Here is a 17,288-nt window from a genome sequence, read left to right on the forward strand (position 1 = left end):
AAAAAAAAGAATTCTCTTGATTCAAGACAAATATAATAAAAATTTATTAAATCAAGAAAATGGTGCATTTTTTGTAACATTTTTTTCTCCTGGCTACGAAACAACCTAAAACAAAGAGATCGCCTCACCAGCGGGGTATAGCGTATAGGCATGGAAGCGCGGAACCGGCGTGCACCACCGTTACCGGTCAGTGTCGAAATAACATGTTAGAGATTCGTGGTAAGGCGGTCGCAGTGATACGGCCTCGTTATGCTATGTATGGTCGATCGGAGGCTCCAACCTGTCCCCGTCGTCAACTCCAAAACCTGGTTCCATTCGATTCTCTCTCTCTGTGAGTAGAAAGCTCAATTAAGCAAACGTTGATCGTTCTTCTTCTTGTGTGGTTTCTAATAATTTCGTAGGACAGAGGTGCAGATGGGTTCTTCTGGCGGTTCTAATTAATGCCAATGATAATAGTGACCAAGGAATTAAATCGCAATCCAATATCAGCGACATCACAATCCGTACTTCTCCAACCTCTGGGAATTACGAGCAACAGTCGAAGTCGAAGCGGGTGTGGGTATGGACCGAAAGCAAGCAAGTCATGACTGCCGCCGTTGAGAGGGGCTGGAACACTTTCATATTCTCTTCTTCCAATAGAGCACTCGCGAGCGACTGGTCACGTATGCTACCCACCTGGGACTTCTTTCTTCTTCTTTTTTTTTTGCTGGGAACTTCAATCTTCTTTATTGAAGAAAAGTGGATAAATCTTTAGATCGTTGCCTTAACAACTTAATGGCAACATGAAACCCTATTTTTCTTCCTTGTTCTGCCAATGATAAGAAAATTGCTTATGTTGGATTTCTTGATTCTAAAACTTCTGGTGTTTGCGGTTTGTGCAGCAATTGCATTAATATACCCTCTCTTCCTTGAAGACGGAGAGATTTTGGATTGTGAAAACAGAAAAGTAGCTACATTTTCCGAGATTGCTTCACCTCAACAGTTACAAGAGCTCCATTCAGTGGATGAACTGGCAGAAAATGTAGTTATAAGTCCGCTTGATTGGCAGGTCGGTTCTTTTTTGGTTGCTAGCTTGGCTCAAATTTACACTGCTTTGAAAGATTTTGGTTAAAGGAATATATGCAACTTGCTCCTTCCCATTAACATTGTTTAATGCATTTTTCGAATTGACATGGATGCTTTTGGGCTGACCATTGTGGTACTGATCTAGAGACTCACAACTAGACTAACTATATTCGAGTACTGAGGGGACATTCACACCTCTCCCTGTGTGACTGGGTCATTTCTGCTTATTTTTCTATAAATACCAGGGATCCAGTGACGGGGATGTTAGAGTTTGCTGTGTTACTTCATTTTCTTTTAGTATTTTAAGGAACTCCATACAAACTTAATGCAGGAGTATATTACAAGAAGCTAACTCCCACAAGTATACCCCAAACAATACAAAAGTGCACCTCATAGGGTAGAGATTTATGACCCACAAAACTTAACAACCCCATGGGTGGAATCCTAAAACTTAACAACCTCCATGGGTGGAATTACAATCAAAGATACTTAAGAAACAAAACCAGAAATAACCCCCATAAGGATGAAAGCAACCCACAGAGAAATAGTCCCAAAATTGTCAACCAAAAACCAACTATTAGGGAGACAATAACCCTGCAGCTAGGGATAGGAGAGAATACCTGCGGTTGGGGCTGTAGGCCTCTGATGAGGCTGCAACCTGGATCGAAGACAGCCCTCAAGGTGAGGAAGAAAACCTCCAATTATGAAAGAATTCTGTCGGCTGGTCTTAAAGTTCTGCAGTTTCTTGATTCAAGACGTAAGAGAGAGAAAATGGCCAGAACTTCAAGAACTGTTGCTAACCCGATTGGACAGACCTGGAGTGTGGATCGAATGCTCTTTGGACTGTAAGGGACAGCAGCTGAAAGTCCTGATCGAAACAGAGTTCTTGCTGAGAGAAGTGGGGGTCGATTGGTCTTCCAAGAGGGATCTTGAGCTGGTCGATTCTAGCTGCAGGAGGTCTTCTTGGGCTGATCGATTGAGAGTAATATTGCTGGACAGAATTGATGATTCTTGAACAATTTCACAGTCACAGTAAATTAGAACAGAATTAAGAATAAAAGAGAAAATAGGATAATGTGGGAGTGGGAGTGGAAGTGGCTATCTCAGCCTGAGCTTCTCATCCACAGTTATCTCAGATGCTCTGAGCACTTAGTTGCAAACTTTCTTTTCATTCAAATCTGTTCCATAACAGTACATATGCCTCTCTATTTATAGAGTGGAAGTTTACAATCATAATATGACTAGGAGCTAGTTTCCAAAGAGGACTAGACACTCCTACTACAACTAGGAATTCAAAATAGGACTAGGATTTGACTTTATGACTCAAACTTGGAGTAGAACTAACTAACTAATAGTCCATATAGGACTTTATAACCAACCAATGGCCTAATGGGCCTTTATTGAATTAAATAACAACTAATTAAAGTAATGAATTAAATCCTGTTCTCCTACCTTCTACTCTTATTTTAGGCCCATTAAAGTGGCGCATTTCAAAGAAAACCCATGGGATCAGAGACCCAACACATACATAACACAACCCAAGGCTTATTTGCAATAAAATAAGCCCAAGTGACTTATATACATCAAAACAATTCTACTTGCCCAACATTTTCCAAGTATACTTTTGTTGCCTTTTTCGCTTCTTCATTCCCATTTTCCTACTACTTTCAAGTAAAAAATGTTTCTAAAGTTGGCTTTTGAAATATAGTTATTTCATCTCCTTTGATCTTATAACCTGCTTGTCTATGTACCCTGTTATGGTTTGCAGGTAATACCTGCAGAGAATATTGTTGCAACATTCCAAGGTAGTAAGAAAATGGTGTTTGCCATCTCAAAGAGTCCCTCTGAAGCCCAAATTTTCCTTGAGGTAGGTCAGGGACATTCTAGAATTTGACCTATCAGTTCATTTCCAACCAATGATTAAATTTTGTGATCGACTATTGTTGACATTTTTTTGCACCTAATACATTTTCTAATCTTTGATCTTTTCAGGCCTTGGAACAAGGTCTTGGTGGAATTGTTTTTAAAGTTGAAGATGCCAGTGCTGTTCTTGAACTAAAGGTAGCTCAGTAATTGTATAAACTGTTGCTGTTGTCAAGCACTGCATCTCACTGTGCTTAATATTATCAGGACTATTTTGACAGAAGAAATGAAGTGAGGAATCTGTTGAGACTGATGAGGGCCAATGTAACCCGAGTTCAAATAGCTGGAATGGGTGACCGTGCGTGGATCTTTGTACCCTCATGAGACCTAGTGAAGGACTTCTGGTTTGTCCTGCATGCTCCTAGTTTCTTCACTATATTCATGAGGCTTGAACACTTTCTATTGACCTTCAATATGTATATCACAGTTCTTACTGAGAAAACTGTCATTTATAGGTTGGGTCATTTGCCAGAGGCCTTTTCGGTGTTCACTTAGAATGCTTGGAGTCAAATTATATTGCAATTAGACCTTTCAGAGTCAGTGCGGTAAGTGTTGGAGCAACTAAAAGCTTTAGTAACTAGATGTGGCATGACGCACTGAGTTGACTTGAATCAGTCAACATCAATTGTCATAGCCATGTGCAAAGGTGTTTCAGTTACTTCTTGTGGTTGATGACCAAAAATGTTTCAAAATTTTTTATATATATTTCTGCATTCTGTCTATTTTATGTGATTCTAATATATGATGTGTTCTTCTAAGCATTAGTTTGGATGGCTGAGTTTGGTATTGAACCTATAATGATGTTCCATTTGCAACTTTACAGGGCCCAGTACATGCCTATGTTGCTGTTCCTGAAGGGAAAACTAGCTATATTTCAGAGTTGCAAACAGGTAAAGAGGTTCTTGTCGTTGATCAAAATGGTCTGCAATGGACAGCAGTTGTGGGGTGTGTGTAAAGATAGAGACAAGACCACTTATCCTTGTGGAGGCATAGGTTTGCATTTATTATTCAAATACAGCTACTAGTTGAATATGGAAGTCCCAACTTTCAGAGCACTTCGTGTTAATTTCTGTCACCAAGCTTTGACAGCATTGTAAGATGGTGATAATTTCTACAAAATATGGTATTAGAATCCCTCGTGAATACCTTTTTGAGTGGTGGTTTGTTCAAGCTATTTCATATGCACTAGTACCAGTCGTTACCTGGGTTAACAAACACGTAAAAACCTACTCATAAATATGGTGGAATGGAAGAAACAGTTTTCATGTATCCAAACCCAATTAGTTGGAAGAAGACCTAGTTTGAGTTGAGCAATGCAAAATACGTAGCCTGGCAACAGTAGAATACATAGCATGCAGCAGGAAGTAAACAAAATAAATGTGCTTTCTTCTCATGCTACTGGATTCTTGTTGGTTTTCTCGTCTAATCTCACTATCTTTAGTACTTCTCTTTTCAGGGGTTGTGATCCTGCTTGGGATCTCTCAGAGAAAATTGTGGGGTAACATTCTGAAAAGTCTAATGTAAAAAATATGGTACTAATGATTAGCATAATAGAAACGTTAGCTGGATCTTTTTCCAATACTTCATCTTTGGTGAAAAATATGATTTAAAAATTACACCTTTAGCATTGGTGCCATGTATACTGGAACTGGGCCTCTCAAATTGTAGAAGCTACACCATGGGTGGACAGAAATATAAAATTTCGGAATTAAAAAAATAATTTCAAAAAATGAAAACTTGAAAATAACAATACCAATGGAAACTGGAAAGAAAATTCATTATGAACTGAACTTACAGAGAAATAGAACGATGAAGAAGAACCCAAATATAAGAGGGATAGAGACATCCAGATAGACCTGTCATGGCTGTCAATTAATTTTTCTCAATATCAAGGAGCAAGAATTCTTAGTTTTGAGGTTTGTGGCGTCACCAATCATAAAATGGGAAATAATTGAAAAGAAGAGTTGAAATTGACTGAAGAAGAAAGAAATCTTGGAACCTTGAAAGCATTTCTTATATTTTATTACTTAACATAGAGTTTGGACTTTTCAGAAGGATGACTTCCCACATTTTTCATCTTGCCATGCTTTTAGATTTAATTAAGTAGGATGGTTAAGTGTTTTTGCTATCTTTGTAAGTAATCAATGCATGAGAACGAAACTTTGAATTGAGTATTGGATGAACTGCTACGACAGCCATGACCAGAAATGACAATACATGTATATCTAATACTAACCAAGAATCTGCTACTGACCAAGAACATCTAGCTGCAAAGTGAAATTTAACCTGGTGATGTCTTAGGGATTTCCAGAATCCGAAGGGATTAGGTTCAGAAAGTTTAAAACCAGAATCACAAGGGTTCCAACAGAATATCGATCTTAGATAATGATGGGATGGAATCAATATTAAAAGATGACCAAACAGCTGCAAAATCAAGCATTATTGGTAAGATATCAAGCTAAAAATAAACCACAAAGTATAACTGACTATAGGTTTCGGACCTGAGAATTCCAACAAGTTGAGTAGCAATGGGACCATGGTTGTCACGACGTCTAAGCGACCTAAGGCAGTGGAGAGGGTCTCGACGCAAGTCGCAAGGTGACCAAGATGCTTGGATGACTTGATGTAGTTCAAAAGAACAAGGACAGTAGCAAACCAGGCCATTAAACTGGACCAAGAATAGATTAATAGACTTAATTTGAGTGTCCTATGGGTTGTATGGCCATGGACTTTATATTTTTTGGTTTACTATTGTAGTGGGCCAATCTGTAAGCCTAAATATTAAGGATTCAAGTCCTATACAAGATTAAGTAATTGCTTTCTATTTTCCACCAGTTTTTGTTTACTGAACCTGGTTTCTGTTTTACTAACTTCTAAATCTGAGTCGTTACTATTTTGTGAAGATTCTATTTTGATTTCACTAATTATTCTACACATTAGCATGCCTAGGCGATGCCTTGACAACTATGACTATCAAGCATTAGCAAGATCAAAATTTGCAACCATGGGCCTGTTTAGCGTATGGTCTGACTGCTAAAAGAGAAGTTTGATTTGAAATCTCAGGCTAGAACCTTAAGAAAACTGAAATTCCAGCAACCAAGTATGCACAAGAACAAAAGGAAAATAGATTACTGACCTGATTTGATGAATGGATAGATTGAAGAAAAGGGATAGAAAAGTAGAGTCGGATTAACCAAGCCTCTCACCTGAAACTAGACTATCCCATCAGCTAATCTCAGCAACACACCAAGGATTAGTTGCATCCCACAACCATATTTTGAATCCCACAGGCCTAGAAGAAGGCAAAGCCAATCTTATTCAATAGTAAAAACCATGGGAGAATTTAGGCTTTACATGTTTATGAAACTGAAGTAGGCTTAAAATAGGAAAGAAAGAAGTAAAATAAAATAGGAAATACCCTCCCACTAAAGCTGGAAAAACTCTATCCTATGTAGGAGGAAGGGTTTTATTCAAACCAGACTCTATCCATCCTTTGCAAGCGAGGAATAAACAATAAAATAAAATAAAGCAAAACAGTCCAAACTAAACCCCACCACCTGGTTCTTTCAAGTGAACCAGAACCAGACCGTGGTTCAGTTTTGAACCAGTAAATATCCCAAAACAGAACCGAAGGTCATTGTTTGGTTCTAGTTTTGCTCCTACGATGCTACTTATGTAAATACCTCTGATTTGCATCAACTCTCGCCAAGCTTGAAAGCATTTGTCTTCGATGAATGGAGGAAGGACATGTTGTGTGTATACACTTCCAGGTTGATCCGCTTGAAATTATTGACATTTATCCACATGCGATCAGTTCTTGGATGAGCCTGCCACTTGATAAGAAAAGAATGGCAACCAGCTGATGTAGCTCACAAGGTCCAACACGATTGTAGCCATAGTTGTCAACGTGTCGCCTAGGCGTCCAGGCGGTTTGCCTAGTGCCTAGGCGATAGTCGTCTTGTATTATTCATAAATAAGCAAATACCCCCTCTTTGAATCCAATAAAAATAGTTTAAAAATCAAATTCCAAAAGGATAAAAAGTTAACCACCCCCAGTCCAAGAACAAAAATTGGATTTTGGTTATAGGGGCAATTTTCAACTTTTAAATGTTGGGGTTTTTCTCAATTATGAAAATTTTATAAATCTTATCATGTTAAAACATTGTTAAAAACCAAAAGTCCAGTAAAATAATATTTTGTTTTGATATCCATAAAATTATTTTCATTTAGGTGATTTAACAGCATTTTCGCATTTTAAATAAGTTTGACCAGAGCATAACTTTGTCGTTACAACTCAGATTTAAGTAATCTTAAACTTGTTAGAAAGCTGGTTTTGTGTTATAACTAATACAAAAAGTCTCATGTAAAAATAAAATCATTTGACCAGTCAAACTTATTATAGAAGACGAGCATTTCTCTAAATGTTGATTTTTTATAACTTAATATGACTTAGTGTTTATTTTTTATGATTTGATTTGGCTAAATGTTGATTTTTAATGACTTAATGTGGCTTAATGTTGATTTTTTTATGATATAAGGTATATAGCTTACTAAATAATGTTAGAAAATAGGGAAAATAAAAACTAATACTTGTTCGCCTTAAGGTGGGCGCCTTCTCGCCTAAGCGCTTAGACATCCCTCTACCGCCTTGGTTTGCCTTGGCGCCGTGACAACTATGATTGTAGCCACAGGAACACGGCCCAAAAACCGGTCCCAGAATCGCTGTGGGAGAAACCCTACTCTACATCAGTGTGGGACCACCAGATCAGCTGACCAGTCACACTAGTTGCAGTCCACCAGGAGAGAATATCTCTAGGTTGTCTCCTGGCTTAAGTTCTTGCCTGCCATGGACGTGGATTTCTCTATATGATTGCATTATTGGGAATCATTATGAATTTCCTTTCCTGGGAATTAATGTAATACTGATTATTACATCAAGGAGGTATTTATGATTCCGTTTATACATATACATGCTAATATGGATAAAATATATACCAACATGGGTGTTTGTCCATAGCACGAGTAAGCAGATAACATTCGTAATTCCACATTATGGCAGCGAATTTAATAGACTATGTTTTTCATTTAAAAATGGAAGTCTACTTGTTTTGTTCTTCTGCCTTTCCTTTTTCCTCATCTCTCTCCTTGGTTTCATTTGAACTGCAATATAGTTTGCTTTGGGAAACATTAATGGGAAGGGAGCATCTAGTGTTTTATGGAAGACTAAAGAACCTTAAAGGTTCTGCATTAACACAAGTAAGTTAATGTTGTAATTTCTTTTTAACTTGTTCTGTTAGTCATGATTTACATTTTGAAATAATGATCAATGCATCTTGGAAGAACTTATTATAGTCCCTCTATATGGTATTTAAATTTAAGGAAAGAACAAGATGGATTGGAAATTTTTCTTTTAATTTGACAGATCAAAGCATAAAATATTTTTCTATATAAGCTAATGAAAATTATGCACAATATTAGCACATGTGTGCTGTTTTTGCTCTGAATATAGAATTACCAAGATTATTGAGACTTGTATGTGAGGGATTGGGTTGGGGTCTCCGAAACTGGATAATTTTATTGCTGATGAAGCATGCTGTTTTGGAATTTAAAGAACATAAATTGATCATACAACCATTGAGTCAGCTCGACTTAAGATTTGGTGATCTTGTTGATACAATCCATTAATTGCTTTTGGCTTGCACATTTCCATCCACCCGGTTGTCTTGATAATTCTTTATTGAAATGCATGTTGGAGTCTTGGAGAAAAACAGCTTTCAAACTATAGATTACTTTAGAAAGAAAAATAATACAGTTTCTAATTTGCAAACCATTAAATTGTTTCTTTCTCTCTCCCTCACTTAATAAATCTATATTTATTAGAAAATATATTATTGTAAATAGGACTTTTACAAGAAGATAGATAAAATACTGCAGTTCAAAAGAGAGCATCATCTACAAGTTGGTCAAGGTGAAATCTTGTCTTTTGTCTATTCTTCAGGCCGTGAAAGAATCTCTCAGGAATGTAAATCTATTTCATGGAGGTGTTGCTGATAAGAAGGCTGGGAAATACAGTGGAGGTATGAAGAGGAGGCTTGTGTTGCCATTTCACTGATTGGAGATCCTAAAGTAAGTATACTTTTAAAACTCATCACGATTGACCCTTTTTTCAGTATTTGATTTCTTACTGTACTGCTTTGAATCTCTTGGAAATCTTGATAGGTTATCTATATGCATGAGCCTAGTACTGGATTAGATCCAGCTTCTAGAAACAATTTGTGAAATGTTGTCAAGCGTGCAAAGAAAGACAGGGCAATCATTCTAAACAGTAATATATACTTATTCCTTGTATACATTTTTTAAAGTGGAATTATCACTCCCCTCCCCTGAACTATAGCTAAATATCAAGTTCCCCCACGTTTTTTAAAATATTTCACTCCCCTCCCCCCAAATCAAAAGATTCTATCAACTATTCTTGGGCGTTAAAAATTGCTGTTGAGTGACTTTTTTTATAATTCCCAAAATACCATCATCCCTTTAATCAATCAAAACAACCCACTTAGCAAAGAGAGGCTGGCCTAGAACCTGGGCTTCTCGTCTGCTTTCATTTCTGATGCAGTACCGACAAGGGTTTACACAAGGAGGACCAAGACCAAGGTCGACCCAAGTGGCTAACTGGGTCGACCCAGATCTGGTCCAAGTCAGCCCACGATTTGGGTGGCTGATGGGGTTACTAATTAGTTATTTAGTTTCCATTTTGAAGTCCTAAATTAGTTTCTAATTTCAAGTCATTGTTAGTTTCTATTTTCATTAGATTCTAATTTTCAGTTTTTAGTAACTTCTTGTAATTAGTTTTTAGTAACTCAGATTTAGTAACTCTGAGTTACTATTATTTGTAAACACTCCCCATCATTATAAATAAAGAAGATGGCTCTTTTAATGAGCCATGATTTTGACAAAATATATTGCTGTTGTTGCTGCTTTCTCTGCAAGAGAACTTCTGTGTGATCACAGTGATGGGTTGGTGTTTGATCCAACGACTCCTTGCGGCGTGAAGTCCAGGAGGTCTGTTCCAAGTAATTTTTTCTTTAAGCTCTATTGTAATTTCAAGGTTTATTAGAGCTGCAAATACCAGGTACGATTCCTTCTATTTCTGCCCAGAATTTTCTGCAAAAATAGAGCCTTCAGACTTTGCTGGAAAGATCAGTTCTGCAGGTCTGATCAGCCTAGTCTTTTGGTTGAAAGATCCCCTCTGTCCAAGTAAGGATCGACCCTACTTTTGGCCGATTCTGATCAGCCATCTCTGAGATATTAAAAATCTCCGGATTTTTGTCTTTTAGTGACCTGTTGTGTCCTAACTTGGGATCGATTACTGTGACTGGTCTTATGTTATTTCCTTAATAATGTGGATCAATGTTGCTGTTGATTTGAACCTCCAAAAGGTCTCTGGAGTTTCTGGTTGTGTTTATTTAGTCTACTGCTGCCCTATCCTAATTTATATTGGTGATCTGAAATCTGTCAACTGCTGAAATTGCTACTGTTCTGTTATGGTTGTGGACTGTTGATACCATAGTCTGCTTGTCGATTAGTCCTTTTGTTTGGTGCTGATATCTGGTCATAGAGCCCCAAATTCTGGTTTGACAAATCTGTTTGTTAAGGACTGTGTACTAGTTACTATTGGACTGTTATTGCTGCTCACTGTTGGGTGATTATTGGTTGTTCTCTGGTTTATAATTTCCTGCAGTCTTGGGTCTGGTTTGGTGGTCCAATCCTTTCCTACATATATTTCTCTCCCTTCCTGGTTGTCTCTGAAGAAGTTCAAGGAGGAGAACGAAGGACAGCTTGGGTTGGTAAAAACAGAGAGAATTAGTCTTATCTCCTTGCATCGAAGACCTATTCTTCAGTATTCATCCCTCCAAATCTCTGTCTCTATTTTCTCAATCTCTCTCTTTGTTTGAGTTCTAAGCTTTCCAAATCAGAGGTAGTTTCTCCAATTATGTTTTGCTCAAACTGGTTTAGTTTTAGTCTCTGCAATGAGAGATATAGCCTCTTGTTTAGGCAAATACGCCATTAAAGTATCTGATTCTGCTTGTTCAGCCCCTGCGAACCAGGCTTGTCGCCCCTCGGGTCTGGCTCCTCCGATCCAAAATACTGTCACTTGTCTCTACAAAACCAAGCTCTCCACCCAAAAGCAGCTTCCAATCACAGTCACCTGGTGCAAGAACATCACTGGCCAAGGCCTTAGCGTCAACATCGGAGATGACCCATCTTCTTCATCATCCGCTCTGAAAATCAACACACATTCTCGATTTTTCAGGAAAATGAAAGGTAATCGGACATTTGAATCCTGCAATTGTAATATTGAAACTCTCTGGGATCTCTCTAATGCCACAAAAGCCGATAAATAGAGAATAAAATCTTTCAATCCAACGCAAAGTGAATGCGGTCGAGAAAAATACTTGTAGATCACTTGTATATAGATCATCACGTTCCTTCCGTAAAACCGACGATGCTGCTTTACAAATGGACGAGTCGAAGCAGACGAAGCGAATCGAGTTGATTCTCTGAAACTCACAGCAGCCATAGACGACATCGATTCCCTAAGCGCCACGCCTTGTTGTGCCAGAAGTTTTAGGTTTTTTCTGTTCTCTTCTTTGTAAGTGATGAGTCTCCTCTGATGAAACCTTGCTGCTTTTCTTTAAATTCAGTTGCAGAATCAGAGATCTTCCACATGCTTTTCTAGGGTTTTTAATTTCTGTCGTTGGTAAGATTAATTGATGATCTGTGTCCTTGGGTAATTATTTTTTCAGTAATGGATTTTCACCCTGAGGTGGTGGTGTTGGGTTGTTACAGTTTGATCTGTATTTGTTTATTGGCTTTTGTAGAATTTTTCACCCGGAGGTGGAGGTGGAGGTGGTGGTGTTGGGTTTACGGTTTAATCTCTGAACGGCGTTGCAGAGGCTGAGCTGAAGAAGGAGACACAGTGAGAGAGAGTTCCAGTTGGAACAACTCTGAGATGAGAGAGAATAAAATGTGTTGTCTAAAGGGATGGGGTTATTTTGGGAATTATAAAAAAAAGAACAGTCACTTAACAACAATTTTTAACACCCAGGAACGGTTGATAGAATCTTTTGATTTGGGGGAAGGGGAGTGAAATATTTTAAAAAACGTGGGGGAACTTGATATGTAGCTATAGTTCAGGGGATGGGAGTGATAATTCCTCTTTTTTAAAATACTTGCATTACTTGATATAACCAGTCCTTTATTGGTTTCACATTTGCCTGTCTCTTAGCTTGCATATGGCTTTCCCAAAGTTTTGTAGTTGCAGTTTCATTGTTAGATAAGGATGAGTTGGCATTAGGTTTTCTTATTTTCCTTTTCTTCCTCTTTTTTTCCCCCTACAAAACCTCACAAGAAAGGTTTCTCAATGGTTTCAGCTCATTCAATGGAAGAGGCAGAGGTTCTTTGTGATCGGTTGGAAATCTTTGTAGATGGCAGTTTGCAGTGCATAGGAAATCCAAAACAGGTAAGTTTAATGTATACTGATTTATATGGGAGGAGCATGGTTAAATTTGATATAAATAGTTGCCTTGTCTTTCCTACCCCCTGTCAAGTTGCAGAATGGACCATCAACAGTAGGGTTCAACAGCCACTGGTGGAGTGGATGATATAGCAGTGTGCTGCCTTGGGACTTATGTAGAAGTGGAATCTCTCCACAATGACTTTATGAAACTCTCCTTGACTCCCTCTTTTTCGATCAAAAGTGGAATATGTTGTTGGTCGTCCAAAGTTTAATAGATAATTTTAGTCTACAGAAAGCTCTGTATAATCAAGCAATGAGTGTGTGCACTCACTGAACCTCTTACCTGGATATGGCTAGACCTCTGCTTACGTAGAAACAAAAATGTATATCAGCAGTTAGAATATATTAATGTCTGTGTCGTAGCATTGTAATTCCCCTGTCTGGGTTGTCTGAAATTACTTAGTGGGGTTAGATATGGTCTTGGAACCTGCCAAATTAGATGCCTTTTAATCCAACTGAATACCAATTGCTTAGAAACTTATTTGCTTTGTTGTGAATGGCAGCTCAAGGCTAGATATGGCAGATCATACGTGTTTACTATAACAACTTCAAATCAAGAGGAGGAGGTGGTGGAGGTCTTGGTACGCCGTATATCTCCAAACACAGCCAAGATATACCATTTATCTGGAACCCAGAAGTTTGAACTTCCAAAACACGAAGTCAAGATTGCAGATGTTTTCCATGCAGTTGAGGACGCAAAGAGCAAGTTCACAATACAAGCGTGGGGTCTAGCTGACACCACCTTGGAGGATGGCATCATCAAGGTTGCTCGAGGGGGCCAAGCATTCGATGAACTATCATGATTTCCGGAGGTGTTAATTATACTTTATTTATTATCTTTTTTTCACTCTTATTCTTTTTCATTAATGTCCACGAGTGCTTAGTGTTTGGACAGTGTAGATGTTCTTGTAAACTAGGTGAATTAGTCTATAATTTTTGTACCATGACAATTGCATTCTTTATAAAGTTTCTGACGCAACCAATATTCTCTGTTGTAGTATTCGAAGTTATGAAATATTGCGAACTACTTCTGAACCCATCTTTGATGGCAGGATCGGATTGATATTGGCCTCCACATACATAGAAAGACTTGGACACAGAATCCTTGACGGCTAGCTTTTAAAGATGAATTCTAAAACCAACCACCACGGGTAGTTTCCTTTTTATCCTTCTCTTTTTCTTGACGGGATAGTAGCTTCATAAGTAGAAAGTGTCAGTATTGTGTCAGAAAGACTACCCTGGACAAGATCACACCATACCATTTACTGAACATGATCCACTAGTTACTCGCTAGGTTCCATAGGAATCAAATTCTTGTGAAGGCATGATCAAATCCTTGTGACGGCATTATAGTCAAACAATGTCTCATGTCTGTGATTTTGAGTAGAAATCAATAGTTTTCCTAATCTCCTTCGTTTCTCCTTCTCCCTTCTTCTTTTTCGTTTTAGGCTGGGAGATGATGGAGGAAAACCCAAACATCCAATCGGTTTGGTCTTTTGAGAGGTTAAAAGGGTTTGAAAAACCATACACTTCCACTACCATACACATCTCCAATGAGAGGTGTGAAAATTGTTTGCAGTCATTGCACTGATTCAGTGAGCATCGGGTGGCTGAGACTCTTAGGATGTGTGTGCAGATGCTCTCAGCTGTCCGATGCTCGTCGCACCTCACCGTTCACTGTAGAGGATGTCATTTCATGGGAACAAGGAGGAGAAGGAGAGTGGGGATGCTAGTGGAAAAATGTTGTGAATATGAAAAGTATTTTCCCCCCAAAAATAAAAGGAAAAAGATCATCTCCAACACCAACGAGCGTCCATCAATCTGTCCAAGGGCTGGGATTATTTGGGCGCACATCCCCAAGTGTTGGGATGCGTGACCAAGCCATCCCAACCCTTGGATCCGGATTGTTGGACGTTTGTTGGAGCGTCAGTTGTTGGAGACGATCCGGGTCCAAAATAAAATTGCAAATTAAAACAAGAAAAGACACTTGATAATAGCGTGTTCAACATAAGGGACTGACATCGATCTAGAAGTTGATGTCCTGAAGTTTTATTTAATTAAGAAGATATTGTTTTTGTGAATAACTTAAGGCATATATTTTTTTAATTCAGAATAACCTCCCATGTGGTTGGTTCTAGAAACATTTCAAATTGGTGTTCTAACTTCTAAAAACCAATTTTGAGACTTCCAAATTAAAAAACATTACCATCTAAGGAAAACTTTGAGAGGAGGGGAAACTCACAAATTTATTTATAGCAAGAATTAGTAACCATTGTTTTAAGCATAAAAAAGATAACATAGTTGTTATTTAATAAAATTTCGGCAAGAGATAAATTAGGATATGCCTAAAGTAAAAACATGCAAGTTCTGTTTTATAAGTTTTATTAGAAAAAATAAATAAATCTTTTGACTAGCATGCTCTAGATGGTACTCTTGACTGTCACCAAGTTTTATCACATGGAAGAGGTGATGTGGCAATTTTAATAATATAGACATTTAAAAAATGGTATAGGATTGGTCACATGTCAAATTTTGGACTTTGATTCAAGCATATACCTTCCCATATATTGGCGTATTCACTTATAGTTTCAATTACGCATTTATTTTTGAAAAAAAAAAGTTTTTACTTTATTTCAAAGCTTTATTTTATCATTTGGCAAACTCTTTATTTTAGCTAAAACTCGGCATATGATCAAGGGAGCTTGGCCTTTACTTGTCTAGAAAAATTCAGCTTTCTCCAATGTGCCTTATGATAGATATTTGTGGTGGTCTAAAGATATTGTTGGACTAATATAACTTTTCTGAAGGTTTATAGATATGTACGAAGGAAAAGAGTTCTTCCCCTCCCCCCTGTATACCCCCTATATTTCAAGCCTGAATCCTTCCCAATTGGCTGTACCCTCCAACAACATCGCTTTCAGGTTGTCATCTATTATATTGAACATTTGAAGAACAAAATAAATCATTGAAGACATAATAAGTAAGCCAAGATAGGTCATTATTTATCCCTGAAATAGCATAATGTGCAATAACATGCAACACAAACAATAGAAGTAGAAGTTAATCAAATCTTCAAATGCTGCTCAATCTTGAGCCTTTGTCCAAACCACTCCATTCTCAGTTATCCAGTGACAAACTTCAATTAGGCCTGGACCAAAACCCAACAGCTTAAATGCAAGATGGTTTGAATTCCAGGTTGATGTGTCATAGTGGCATGCCATGATCGCATGATTCACTTTCTTCCGAGCATGTATATCGACGGCATATAATTTTACTTTTCGAAGAACATGACAATAATAGACTTGAAATGGGAATGGCAGACTATGACATAAGGCTGGTGGTTCAGAAAGGTTTCCATAGATGAGTTTCACAGCTCCAATTTTGACATTCTCATAAGATCCTTCAACACTCTCAGTACTCCATATAAGTACACGATGCCCTAATTTCTTAACAACAAAATCAATGAGATCCTCAGCAGAAGTTGCGCAAGTCATGCATTGCTCACCTAGAATCAACCTTTTGTCACATAGCTGGAGAGTGTTTTGAATATACTCATCCATGTTTGATTCATTTACTACACCCAATAGACTCTTCAATTCCTCAATCCGAGCAAAGGAAAATGGGATTTTTGATGCCAGAAGTCGCGGCAAGAATGATTTATATGACATTGGGTCCCTTAGATCAGGGATAGGCATAAAACCTCCTTTTTTCACCATTGACTCCCGGAAATATGGCAATCCCCCTTGGCTGGCAACTGATAGGGGCATTTCATTTGGAGAATCATATTTCAATTTGGCAAAATTCCATCGGGCTACTGGCGGTAAAGTTGTGTCATTCATTGCCTTATTCAATAGTGCATTTGTAGAACAAGCAATATTAGCTTGCTTACAAAACGAACGTAGATGGGAAGGCAATTCATTTTCCTCCATAAATTTCATAAACTTTAAAGTTTGATGGAGGCTTAATGGAGAAGCCTTTGCAGTTAACCAATGTGGAGGGCGTGGAAGACCAATATGCTCTTCCCAATAATGTGAGAAGGCATTTTCACCTTGAGAAACCTACATTTCATGGGGAAAAAATTAACAACTAAATAAGAAAAATAAAACATGAATAAGAAATAATCAAGTTGAAATGAATGAATTAATTGGAATGCATCATTTTCTTACACTAAAATAGGCTGCCATCAGAAGTCCAAGCAATAAAATGGGATGTGTCATGGTGGAACTAAAACAGATTTTGGATGAGTTGGGTTTGTGCCTCAAAAAGTGAATGAGTTGTATGTTTCATGGAGTTGGAGTTCGAATTTATATAAAAAGAAGATTCTGTAGTGAAAATGGGGTGCCCAACCTATCACTCTCTCCCTTTCCCTTCTTTGGAAATGACCCCATGTCTCTTCCATCTCAGTCCCCCAATGGTTGAGTTGCTAGTTCTAGGAAAACTGGTTGTGTGCCAAACTTTCTCCCAATTTTATCATACCAGCAAGGGAGAGTATGTCATTCCCCTAAATGACTAAACATATTCTGTACATTCCTAACTTCCATGATTAACAAATGAATATTTCTCTATTGTGGCCACCATTAAAGCAAACGTCGAAGTTCCAAATGCCTTTGAATTGAAGTTCCCAATTTAAGCGCAAAATTTGATACAAAGTTGAGATGCCTTCAGGAAAATTAAGGGTATTATTATTATTATTATTATTGTTGTTGTTGTTGTTGTTGTT

At 37.8% G+C, this 17,288-nt stretch overlaps 2 protein-coding genes and 1 pseudogene across 3 annotated transcripts; 2 read left to right on the forward strand and 1 right to left on the reverse strand.

Moving 5' to 3' along the window:
* The first annotated feature begins 85 nt into the window (after positions 1-85).
* Positions 86-17,288, forward strand: part of LOC122081934 — a 41,192-nt pseudogene continuing 23,989 nt past the window's right edge.
* LOC122081938 (ABC transporter A family member 7-like) lies at positions 9,062-13,565 on the forward strand. Of its 2 annotated transcripts, XM_042649367.1 has the most exons (4): positions 10,730-10,966; positions 11,083-11,641; positions 12,423-12,511; positions 13,072-13,565. In XM_042649367.1, the coding sequence occupies exons 3-4, from the start codon at positions 12,431-12,433 to the stop codon at positions 13,369-13,371; spliced, it is 381 nt and encodes a 126-aa protein (XP_042505301.1). In that variant the 5' UTR covers positions 10,730-10,966; positions 11,083-11,641; positions 12,423-12,430; the 3' UTR covers positions 13,372-13,565. The 2 variants fall into 2 exon arrangements, with proteins under 2 accessions (XP_042505302.1, XP_042505301.1); XM_042649368.1 differs by lacking the exons at positions 10,730-10,966; positions 11,083-11,641 and adding an exon at positions 9,062-9,114.
* On the reverse strand, positions 15,550-16,831 carry LOC122081935 (polygalacturonase non-catalytic subunit AroGP2-like). The gene is made up of 2 exons (XM_042649365.1): positions 16,735-16,831; positions 15,550-16,626 (listed from the first exon to the last, which is right to left on the reverse strand). Exons 1-2 carry the CDS (start codon positions 16,783-16,785, stop codon positions 15,652-15,654), a joined length of 1,026 nt encoding a protein of 341 aa, XP_042505299.1. The 5' UTR covers positions 16,786-16,831; the 3' UTR covers positions 15,550-15,651.

Source organism: Macadamia integrifolia, chromosome 6 (assembly GCF_013358625.1).
Source record: "Macadamia integrifolia cultivar HAES 741 chromosome 6, SCU_Mint_v3, whole genome shotgun sequence".
NCBI lineage: Eukaryota > Viridiplantae > Streptophyta > Magnoliopsida > Proteales > Proteaceae > Macadamia > Macadamia integrifolia.